This window comes from Anopheles nili, chromosome X, assembly GCF_943737925.1.
Source record: "Anopheles nili chromosome X, idAnoNiliSN_F5_01, whole genome shotgun sequence".
In the NCBI taxonomy this organism is placed as follows: Eukaryota; Metazoa; Arthropoda; class Insecta; order Diptera; family Culicidae; genus Anopheles; species Anopheles nili.
The window spans coordinates 12,160,999-12,172,532 of record NC_071293.1 but is presented as its reverse complement, the minus strand read 5'-3'; the positions used below and the strand labels follow the sequence as shown (position 1 = coordinate 12,172,532).

Sequence of the window (11,534 nt, the reverse complement as noted above, 5' to 3'; positions counted from 1 at the left end):
GGTTTATCCTTCTCCTCTTTCGCACACCGTCTATCACAATATATTCGTCCTCATGTACTACCGGAACCACATCCTTGGTGAGGACGAAGGTGCAACTCCCGGTTAGAGCCTCGAGGTGGCGGCTTATTTATACACGTACTCGTCCATTTCTTCAAGTGAGCAGCTTGAGCGCTTGGCGACGGTCTCTTCCCGCGCGAACAGCTTTACCCTTTTATTTGTGTTGTTTGCTTACGAACTAATCGCTTAAATTACACGTACACGTGTGTTCAGCGCGCGTCTGTCGGTAACGATGTTGGAGAGGTTGACGAATCACGTGGCCTGATGTCCTGCCAGGGAAAATGCAGCGTTGCTCACCTTCCTCTGGTTCGGATCGTTTACCTCTCCCTCTTCCACCATAGCTCTCGCTTTCTTTTTCTCTCTCACTTTAACTATGCTTTGTCGTAAGTGCGTCCCGCTCCACCAACATTCGAAGGACGAGCTTCTCTATCTCATATTATCCTTTAGCCACATCATTTGGTTGTTAACGTTATTGTCACAGATACTTCCCTAAACTATAGGATTGACGTCGTTCGCTGGTACGGGAGATACGTACAAACGGCATCGAAGATTCCGGATCCCTTGCCTGAGCTAGAGATCTTGGAGTTGCGTCCGGTTGAGCAAATGAATTTCTGGAACAGCGGGGTTGAAGCACCATAATACCATCCCTTTTCGGCTTCCTCCAACCTACTCGTTCCCACGCTTTCTTAGGCACTTCTTTGATTGCGTTCATGTGTACTGACATATCTCTGGCCCTTTTTTTTAATTGTGCGCTCGCTGTTTGGGTAACCCGATCAACCCCGCTATTCTGTTTGTAACGAGCTTTTCTTCTGTCTCTTCTCCCCTTTATCAAACTATATTTTTTGTGGGAATCAGAACATCCCTTTGTTCCTGGAAATACCAAAATCAGGACCTTCGCGAGGCCCATGGGCATCACTCCACGCGATGGATTGCAAATGTTTTCGTCCCTTGTGGTTTCGCATAAAATAGTGGTTGTGCTTTCTTGTTTATCTCTTTACTTGGCTTTGGTGTGCGCGCCACTTCTACGCTACCGTTGTGCCTGCGAAAAGGATGAAAGGAAAAGCGCTCATAAAACCGGGAAACCGGAAACCGTGAACTGGAAGCAAGCGGTTGATAAAAGCGCAAGGAACGGAAGCGTGTTGGTGTTTGAGACTCCTTTCCACTAGCGACACTTTTTTGGGTTCGCTTACGGGCGATTTTTGAGCTGTCCCCTGAAGAACTTCTTAAATGACCCCCCTAAAGCGCGGTAACGAATGGACGGGAAATGGAGCGAGGGAAAATCTCACAGAAAAGCCCGCGGAGTGGTAAAGGCGTCTAACTAATGGCAAGGAGAAGGGGACAGATGTGTATGAAAATCTCCACTTTTTTGCAACTGGAAACTCATTTCGATAGCGGTGTGTTTTCCCTCGCGTTCGCGCGTTGTTAACTGCTAATGGTTTTTGTTTATTGTAAATTCGGTAGAAAGCGTCCACAGGACTGCTAGCTGTGTGCCTAACAATTCTCAAACCCCCCGTTTGTACGTCTTCCTAACATGAGAGGCGCGTCTTCCTACTACTATTACTACAACTGCTTGGTAGGCCTGCTGCTGGTCCAGACCCGCGGGCTGTCCGGGACGAGTAATTCGATTAAATTAAGATAATTCAGATACGCGGGTTTGCTTCAGCCGCTGAAGATTAGTTCCGTAGTGAAGTAAAGGTAGTGAAATAAGCATGCTACGCGCACGTGTCTTGCAAATTCTGGCCGCTTCCTTGTGTAGTACAATTAGTTAAAGTGGCGCCAATTCGAACCGATTTCCGAAACCGGTAACGCCCGAGAAAAAAGTTTAAATTATGTGCGCACTGTTGCACGCACTACCAAATGAACAAATCAGCAAAAGGTTATATTTTGTAATTAAAAAAAAAATAATAATAAAAAAAGGCGGAAAATAAATGCGGCCAAAATCGAGCAAAAGGGCAAGAACAGTTAAATTTTGCAATTCGTGAAACTCTGGTCTCTAAACGCTGATTAGCGAAACGTTGTCTTCCTTTTTTAGTCTACCGGTTAATACTGCTGCTGATCCACGCCGAACACCACCTAGTGGAGGTGATAGGGGTGTATGTCACGGGATCAGGGCTAACTGTGTAGCAAAAGGTCACAAAACCACTGCATAAATACCCTCTGACTGATTCTGCCTGTTCCGCTAAGCGTAAAGTCTTCCCGTGTCTCTTCACATCCTGGCGATGTATGAATTTCTCTACTCTCGCGAACTATATGCTATTGTAATTAGAACAGGTGAAAGCTCTCTGGCCGTTCGTAGTCCTATATGAATTCAAACTTTTTTTTGTGAAAAACGATTGCATCCCCGCAATTTCCTCAGTGTCGTGGAAGCGGGAATGCATTGCAATGAAGAATAGAGAAAAAAAATTAAAGGTATCCTTAAAGCTACGTAAATAAATGAACGATATTCGGTGTATGCCCCCCCCCCCCCCCCCCTTCAGAGGCGCTTCCCGCTCGTTGGACGGCGCTTCCATAGGGTGACGGATTGATGCTCTCAGGTTCGTTGTTTGGAACCGGCTTTTTGTCGCCCAAGGCCTTTCTTCGCCCTTCTACAGCCCGCTGATGTTGCGCATCAGGTTCGCGAGTGTACCTTCGTCGATGACAGACAGCTGAGGTGTTGTTGGAAACAGTTCCACTCCGTCGACCGCTTCGCTGTCGGTAACCCCGTACGGATGGCCAATCGAACGCAGGAACATAAACGCCAGCAACAGGAAACTCGAACCGAACAGATCACCAAGCGCCGTCAGGTACGGGATGGCCGAGTTGTCGGGATCGAACTTCCACTTCCACATGGCGTGGATGATGACGTGCGCGATGTACAGCAGGAGCATGATCTATTGGACAGATGTTCGAGAAGAGAGCGTAATGAAGGCGGATTTAGTCGTGCTGTTTGTTCACGATTGGTCGAGATAGTGCAATCATACCTGTACGGTACTGACTAACAAGTAGGACAGTATGAACGGGTACCCGATGGTAGATCGCGACATGTGAATGTAATCCGCCACGAAGATGAACAGCACTTGGCCAGGAATTGACATCGCAATAAGGATACGAGCAGTTCTTGCATACGGGACTGAAAGGAGATCGAGAAAAAAAAAGATATCAATCAGCAACACCACCAAGATCGATCCGTGTTTACCAAAGGACACACATACCTCCTTTGAAGAGCGCTTTCCAGGGTAGCTCTGCAATCTTGGCGTGTGGTGGTATAATACCGATTATCGAGCTTTGGTGGAGCATTGTAGAGATCTTGCTGGCCTGCACTGATACGAGGTTTCCACCGATACCGTTGATGATGGGTTGAAACACAACGAATCCAACAAAGTCACCAACCGCTTTGTCCAGTACCAAGCCGCCCATGCTGCAAAATGAAGGATTGAAATCGATTAGAATATGACGAAGGATGTCATGAATTCAACTTCAACTTACCCACTGATGAATAGCGCGGACAAGACGGGTACCCAACCCGACGATAGGACGGATCGTGTGTACTTGTTCCGCAGGACGATAAGCAACCAGAAAGGCATCAAAATCACGTACCCAGCTACCATGACGAACGTCACCCAGAGGTGTGTTTCTGCAGAAGATGAGCAATAATTCTGAGCTAGATTTGTGACGCTTATCGATGGTTTTTGAGGTACTAGCTTACCGAGGTTTTCGTACAACACTTTCGAAATGTTGGCCAGCAACGAGATCGAGACCAAATCACCAACTGATGCGGCCAGCGGTGTGGCCAGGTTGTCCGGATTCCACTTCATTCGGTTCGAGACCACAATCACGCCTATCAGGAGGAAGTCTGGAGAGAAAGCGAATAGGAGAGATTAGCAGTCGTTCAACACGCTGGAGGCAATTAAAAGCATCATACCGAGCACAAAGCAGGAACTAGTAGCGGTAAACATGGCTGACGCAGTCAGCAACATCACATGATCGAAGATGATCGTCCCATTGAGGATGAAACCGATGCCGACGGCGAACATCGACACGATGAACGAGGCGACGGTTGCCTGCACCTGTACGAGCGCGATGTTGCCAAGGATCATGTGGAAGATCTCGCGTCTACCGGACATGTTGCCGAGGTTAGCCTGCGTCGAGAGCCGTGATGCCAGACACATGTCCAGGTTGCCCTTCAACCCGAGCAGAGACGGCACCAGGATGAACAGCTCTGTGATGTGCATAAATGCGGTCCATTTCTGTACGGCCGATGGTGACGAGGACGAGAGGGATCGAGTATGAATTTCGAGATAGAATACAGCATACGTCGCCATCAGTGTTCGTAAGGGGAATGGTTAGAAAAATAACAGTTTGTTAGTACGGATCTGGGGATATGGCACATGCGACGTTAGTGATATTAGATAACAGAATAGGGAAGACGATCACGAATTGGTTAGAGAATTGGAAAACCTTGCGCACGGATAAGTATAACTAACAATGACGTTCTGCCAGAAGAATCACAGATTTTTCTAATTCACACAGGTTAGAAGGAAAGCGTTATAATAAATTCGAAAACACAGTTCTTCGAGTGGTGACTTGAGAATACTTCAGAAGCATATGCTGTAAACAAAACGCTTGAGCATTAGAATGCACAGAAATTTCTGTGCGGCGACCTTTCATCTTTTGTTAATATATTTGTCTAACATGCAATCCAACTGAATACCCAAGATCATCTAGGTGACGGCTAGCTAGCTATAAACTACTATGGTAAGCAATCCAAATGCACACGCTTCAGCAATATCAACTTCTGCAACAACAGCATGCATATGGGAACAAGATTCGCGTCCTACCGAGTAATGGATTATGAACACTCCACAATTTATATCCAGCGGTTTGTTTTCCTGTGAATTATGATCATTATCAGATTAGCCGCTTCTTACAGAATGGGTTGGCATTTAACACCACCGATCGACAGAGTTCACCTCAATTGGGAGGGTGGGTGTTTTACTTTTATCTTCAACAAGGAATAGTTACGGTTGTCAAGCTGACGCCATTATGCCGTAGGACGGCAAAGTACTTCTAGAATCATGTTCATTCAGGGGAATCACCTTCTTGCATTGTTGACCTCCTGTCGGAATATTCTTGAGTGGGTAAGACACCACTCGGTGCTCTCTAACATTCCAACGGCACATGGATGGAATTTCAAAGCCTGACTAATCACCACACCTGGTCCCTGGCATCGTTGAATTCCGAAACCTGAGCAATTACTCTTGGTCCGATGAATCGTGCTGCACGCCAAGGAAGGCTCGCCTCTCTGTTAATGAGTTTTCCACGAACAGACGCCGGCTTATCTAGTGTGAAACGATGTCTAGTGGCTATAGAGCTAATGTCGGCGGCGAGCAGTTAAGTTTAATTGTTGATCGCTTGTCCCACCGGCGTGCGATATTGCGAAGCTCAAGTGTTGACCAGAACCTACCACCCACCCCAAGGAGCTGTTATCACGATGCCGTCACGAAATCGAGAGCGACCATAGATACAGAAGGTGTTTGGTGCAGGTGTATATACGAACATATACAGACAGTGCAGACAGTTTGCCGAAGGAGAAGGAGAAAGACACAGCCCCGAGGATTCCAGATGCGCGTAAACAATTCGTCCCCGCAGAGAAGGGTGAGTTTGGGTAGTTGTTGCGAGCTCCTCTGACCTCTGGCAGGTCTGAGACATCTCCCACGTACCCCCCTCTTCCCCTTCCCCACGGGTTCCCCCTCTGTTATCTTACCGTGTCACTCACCTCAACGCGGCCGAGTATGATACCGGCCCCGATCGTGCCAAACCCGGCAAGGAAGAACGGTAGGGTGATCTGCAGCATCATGTGCCACCACTTCTCCTGCTGAACACCTCCCTCACCGACGGTCTCCGTACGTCCATCGCCGTGGTGATCACCAGATCCAGGTCCGTCAGGTCCGCCACCTCGGCCAAGTACGACGGCCTTCTCGTCCAGCGGACCGCCATCGCCTGTGTCACCTGCCAGACTTCCGGTGCAGCCGGTACCACCGGCACCACCACCGTTACGGTGATCGCCACGGTCCGGGTCCGAGGACGCAATCGACGTCGTTATGATCGAGCTCAGAGATCCTTCCGTCGAGGCGGGTAGGATGGCGTTCTTTCCCTTTCCATCAGCTGTAGAAGAGTGTGTGTGTATGTGAGAGAGGTGGAGTTGTTAGGAGAGGAAGAGGAGTTGGGGGTGTCATGCGCACAATAGGAGTAAGAAGATAGAGAACGTTAGACTAAGCGCTACTATACATCGGGGAGTTTACTTCGCTACTCCGGAAATGCTTTACACAACGATATTAAACAATTACAAGAGCGTTCTACACCATAACTAGCTGTTTTAGAACTTGTTCTGGCAACACTGCTACACATAGAGGTTCAGCATAATGCAACAGAGCAAAGCGTGAGGTAGCGCGCGAACTTTGCTGCTGATAGGGCATGTGCGACATTTGTGTAGCCACTGTGTGCAGTGCCAACACCTACTAGAACCCTGCTTTATATCCCCGCTTCGGCTGCCATTAGGCGAGTCGCGAAAACAGGTGCAAATGTAGTTAAATTTGCAGCTGACATACAATGTGCAAACACCTCATGAGCGGCTCACCACAAAATTGGCTCCCACGGCTTTGTGTGGACTTGAACCCCCAGCTGAACCATTTATTGAAGGCGGTCGTCCATGGGGACACCATCAACTGCCAATGGCAATGTCACCCTACGCGGCCCTCGCGTGTGAAGGCAACCACCAGGCAGCAGTAGGCAGCTTCCACGTCCCCGGGAGCGCGTATCTTTTATCACGCTCATCCACCTCCGTAATCATCATTATAATTAGCTAATAAGCGGGAATGGCGGTGGTTTTCATTTTTTTTCTCCCTTCTCGTTTTTTTTTTTCATTCTTTTCCATCTCGCATACTGCAACAATCGTGGGTCGCGACCAACAATGTGCGGTGGTGTGTTGAGTAGTCCGTAACACGCGCTAACTGCACAAATTTATTGTGTCACACCGGTTGTTGAATCCGGTGTTGGATCCGTGCTCGATACGGCCACCGTAGGGCTTGTTGAAGCATTTATGTGTTTATGGCGGAGTGTACAAAAAATAAATAAATAAAACAGCATCAAAGGGGAAGGTGAAACATTCAAGAAACAAAAGCACAAACTTATGCAACAACAGTACAGCCATACTCTACAGGGAGAGGGTGGTCAAAAGCACATGCACAGAACACGGATTTGGGGTGGAAAAAGAAAATAATAATAGTGAAGCTCTTGCAGAAGCGCATTTTATTTGCCTTCGTTGAATGTTGCTGCTTGTGCCTCGAGGATGTCTGCTTTTCGCGCAGACAGCTTTGGCTGGTGTGATGTACCCGATTACAAGTGCTTTCGATTTATACTGGCTTAGATCAAAGCCCTCCCACCAACCGGAAAGTCCATATCACGAGAAGGTTAAAAACACACGAGTGTATAAAATCCATACCCATATATGGTAAAAAAAAGACAGTTTGCATAGTTAGGGTATTTGCAGCAATTTCAAAGAATGATTTCCGGAATCAGGAAGGTTGTTTGATGCTATTCTGGAAACGCCAAAGAAGTGTTTTTGTTGGGTGTTGTGATGGTCCAATTTCATAAATCCTCACACAACCCAGCAAACTCCTCATCAAACGTTAAATCGACAACGCGGGGTTTTTTTTTTTTCAAACTACGGTGACATGTTCGAACACCTGAAAAATCTGCCAACGGCCAGATCAAGCCAGTGACATGTGACGTGGAAGTCCACAATCAACTCGGATAGGTTCGCCTCTCACCGCCCACGTGCTCCAATTTCCCATCCGCTCCACGGCGGTCCCAAACTAATTGCCAGCTAAATTCAGTCGTGATGATGATCGGCTTCACGATCGGTTGATGATTGAAAACTCGGCGTTTTTCCGTGGGCGCTGAGGGTCAGAGGAGCTGGGTTGTACTGAGGTAAAAGCAACAGGATAGAGTGGATGATGTGCTCAGTACTCATCTCTCACAGATTAGAAGTGGGGGATCTATTTTGGACGCAGGTCTATTTGCCTCACGTGGACGTGGGGCGGTTTTATTGTTGCATTTTTTTTTATCAACTCCAACACGTTCCTATACCTCAGCTTTTCACGTCCATCGTCTACACTAACGGTCTACTATGACTGCCACCAATTAGATCCACTCTCCAAGCGCGTGTACACGAAACCTGTAGCAAGTGTGTTGCATACATGCAGGGGCGCGAATAGGACACTTAAGTGCAAAAGATAGAATTCTCACACACCCCGAAAGAGGGTGAGGATTTTATTGCCTAATTTTCGGTAGCCGGTTATTGCGTAGCATCCGGACCTGGAGGTGATTGCCTGGTCGGATAGCCAAGGTCTGTTATTACCGGCTGGCCGGAACACCTGATAGTGGAACGGTTTGATGGCGGCACTGATTAAGACGGCAATAACGCCCCAAGCCTGTTAGATAGCTCACAGGTTTCTCACACTTCATCGCCATAAATGCGCGCCCAAATCTTTTCCCGCCATCCAAAGTCTAGCCAGGCGTGCCCTCAGCCCCTAATCGCGTGAACTTCATCTCCCACTCGCTCGCTCTCTCTCTCTCTCTCTCTCTGTTTGCTGTGCTGTCGTTCTTCGCGAAATGCCCACAGACGTGACCCAATCAGGTGTATCAGTCCAACACAAGGGCCACCTTCCCGGAAGGGCTGATATACGCCTGCTTCACTCTCGACGCTCTAAACTACACAGCAACGCATCATCAGCGTACTAGGCGCGTGCTGCCATCCCTCTGAATGGGCGCTAATTTGGCGCGAGATGAGCGCATAATGATAGCAGGCGGTGAGTTGCACAAATCTGCATATACTTTAAACCGCGCATCTTCCCACCTCCACTGGGCGGATTTTTTTTTATAATTACCCCCTCCAGGTCGAGGTGTATACACGCTGTATGCAGGGGGAGGAGGGGGGGGGTCCCGTTGGGGGAAGCAATAAGCAGCGCAACAGATAAGATGCGAATTAGAAGCAAAACAAAACGAGTTAGCCCTTCAACGCGCGCTGCTGGTGAGGCTAAGAGAAGCATAGGTTCAAGAGAAGCTGTCGAAACGGTCGACTAAGAGTGGCAAGGTACTTAAGGGCAGCTCATATTATGGAACGTGATCCATCTTTGATCGCCACGAAGTGCTTCTGTCGCCACATGAATGTTAACATTCCGAAAAGGAACAAAAAAACAGCCGTATGTTTCGATGATTCTGGCACGAGCCTTGGATTCTTGAGAAATATATAGCAGATAGAGGTATAGACCGTTACTAATTCAAATGAAAATACTTGGTCAAGGCGATTGCCCGGTAAAGAGGGCAGCGACGTGACACCCGGCACGTGTCTCTTTCAATTGAACTGCATTCGACACGACAATAATAGTGATTTCTCTTTAGCACAAGGCGATTTGTATTCAAAAGCTGAGGATTATTTTTTCGAGCCGACGAATAGAGCACACACAGCGCAGAAGAGAGAAAAAAACTAGAAACGATAACGAAAGTATATAATAACAGGAACTGAGGCATCAGAAAACATGAATAGTGTATAGAAGAAGAAAAAAATGCAACCAAAAAATCCCGACCAAGAAACTCCGAACGGAACGCAATAGAGAGCAAAAAAGAGCGAAGAAGAATGAAGAGTCGTGAAAAGAAGTAGCAAAAAGAGCAGATATAAAGAAATGTAGAAGAAAAAAAAGGGCGCACAAAGAAAAGAAAAAAAACGCATACGAAAAATGAAGAAAAAAAATCGGGAAGGTGTTAAACTCACCGGCGATTCCACCGTAAATCGTGAACGGTCTATAGCTATCGTCGTCGACTCGATAGAACTCGGTGGCCCCGCGGGCATCTACCAGCAGCTCCGGCCCTACGAGCTCGTTCCGGAAGGCGAGTCCGGTGCCGATGGGGCTTGCAGGACGCGACAGGGCTACGGCCTGTACCGTACCGGTACTGGCCAGACTGGAGCGTTGGCTACCGGTGCGGGAACCGACCGCAACCCGGCCCTGGTTGTCCAGCAGTATCACGTCCATCGCGTCGAACATGATCACACTAACCCGGTGGGGTTCGTCGGTACCTGCGACGGGTTCCACACCGGGTGGTTTCTCCGCGCCCTGTATCGGCTTCATGTGTGCGCGCTATCGTACTTCTTGCTTTACTCTGGTGCGCGCGCGAATCTCGAGGGTACGCTACACCTCACTAAGGATGGAAGAGCAGGTATTTCGAATGGTCCACAGATCTGGACAGATAGAGAACAATCAAGGACGACGATTGCCGTCCGAAGGAAGGCCGCGTGTGTTTATAATCTAACAGAGATCCACGTCTCCACGCAGGATAGCTTTCGTCCTGTGTGGGTTCTTTTTCCAGCTGCAACTCGCAGGACATGCACGTTGCTCAAGGGTACGTCGTGTAAGCGGGAGTTGACTTATCCGATTAGTGAAGGAAACGCACTTTTCACCGTTCCCAAGGATGGGGAAATCTCGGGGAAAAGCAACGCGTAAGTGGGTAGAAGTGTATGTGTCGTGGCCTGGAACGGTGGTGTGTTGCAGAAAGCTGGAATACCCAACCGTCCACCCAAGACCGTCTCACTGTAGATTCCGAATCGCTAGACCAGAGGGTGCCTAGAAGATGTACTACTGCTGATTTCTGGATTCTCTCGCCGAGACAGGAGTCCAAGAGGCGCTGATCTCCTGTAAGATGGCCTATCGGCAGGGGAGTTTGCTGCGGCCGGATGTGACGAGTACGCCCATCCCGGGCGGCGCACAGGCGGAGATCCGACGGTGTCCCCGGTTGGCTTCCAGGCTGGACCGGTGTCTGGTTTCGCGGTTCAAGTTCAAGGGACCGCAATCGGACTTCTGGGTTGGTTTGGGTGGCGTAGCGAGCGCTGGTGGCCCTTTCGAGAGGGAGCTATCGCGGCGTTCCGCAGCCGGTCGTTACAATATGCTGCTGGGAGGGTAAGGTGAGACAGAGACAGTGTCAGATGAAGGGCTCTCGCTCAAGTGTGCGACATAGCGACGGAAATTCGTCCGAGGTGGAAGAGGTTTGCTTGAGTGCGGCTTCGTTCGAGTGGACCACCAGGGAGTTTCGAGGAACCCGATTGCTAACAGAAATTGTGACACAATAGCGGAATGGTGTTGTGCCGAAACGGAGAGGGACAGAGAATATTGGCCACCAACACGATAGAACATCAGTCTTTTAATCCCCTAAGCCGTCGAGCGATCGAACATCGAAGCAAAGGTGGATGGAGGAGACAAGAAACTAAGGTAAGAAATAAGCCGAAAGTGGCGCGCTGACTATTCTGGGACACATAGGGCATAAAACACCGAAAAAGAATATCTAAAGGGAAGAAAAAATTGAACGATTCAGCTCTTAGCAACACCTGACCGATACTTTCTGGATGACCTGCAGCAGCTCTAATAAAATTCTAGGGAAAAAACACA

The 11,534-nt window shown here is 48.6% G+C and overlaps 1 protein-coding gene across 1 annotated transcript; it reads right to left on the bottom strand.

Annotated features, from left to right (window-relative positions):
* Nucleotides 1-2,642: 2,642 nt before the first annotated feature.
* Nucleotides 2,643-10,223, bottom strand: LOC128728986 (solute carrier family 41 member 1). Its single transcript, XM_053822635.1, has 9 exons — nt 9,869-10,223; nt 5,813-6,201; nt 4,875-4,925; nt 3,959-4,283; nt 3,743-3,889; nt 3,523-3,670; nt 3,249-3,454; nt 3,018-3,166; nt 2,643-2,927 (listed from the first exon to the last, which is right to left on the bottom strand). Exons 1-9 carry the CDS (start codon nt 10,221-10,223, stop codon nt 2,643-2,645), a joined length of 2,055 nt encoding a protein of 684 aa, XP_053678610.1.
* Nucleotides 10,224-11,534: the final 1,311 nt, after the last annotated feature.

Bases quoted from the DNA above. Each gene is read 5' to 3' on its own strand.
- LOC128728986 (XM_053822635.1), bottom strand. From the start codon at position 10,223: ATGAAGCCGATACAGGGCGCGGAGAAACCACCCGGTGTGGAACCCGTC. The intron at 6,202-9,868 runs GTGAGTTTAACA...ACTCTTCTACAG, and splicing joins GATTTACGGTGGAATCGCCG to CTGATGGAAAGGGAAAGAAC. The intron at 4,284-4,874 runs GTAGGACGCGAA...TCGGCCGTACAG, and splicing joins TGTTCATAATCCATTACTCG to AAATGGACCGCATTTATGCA.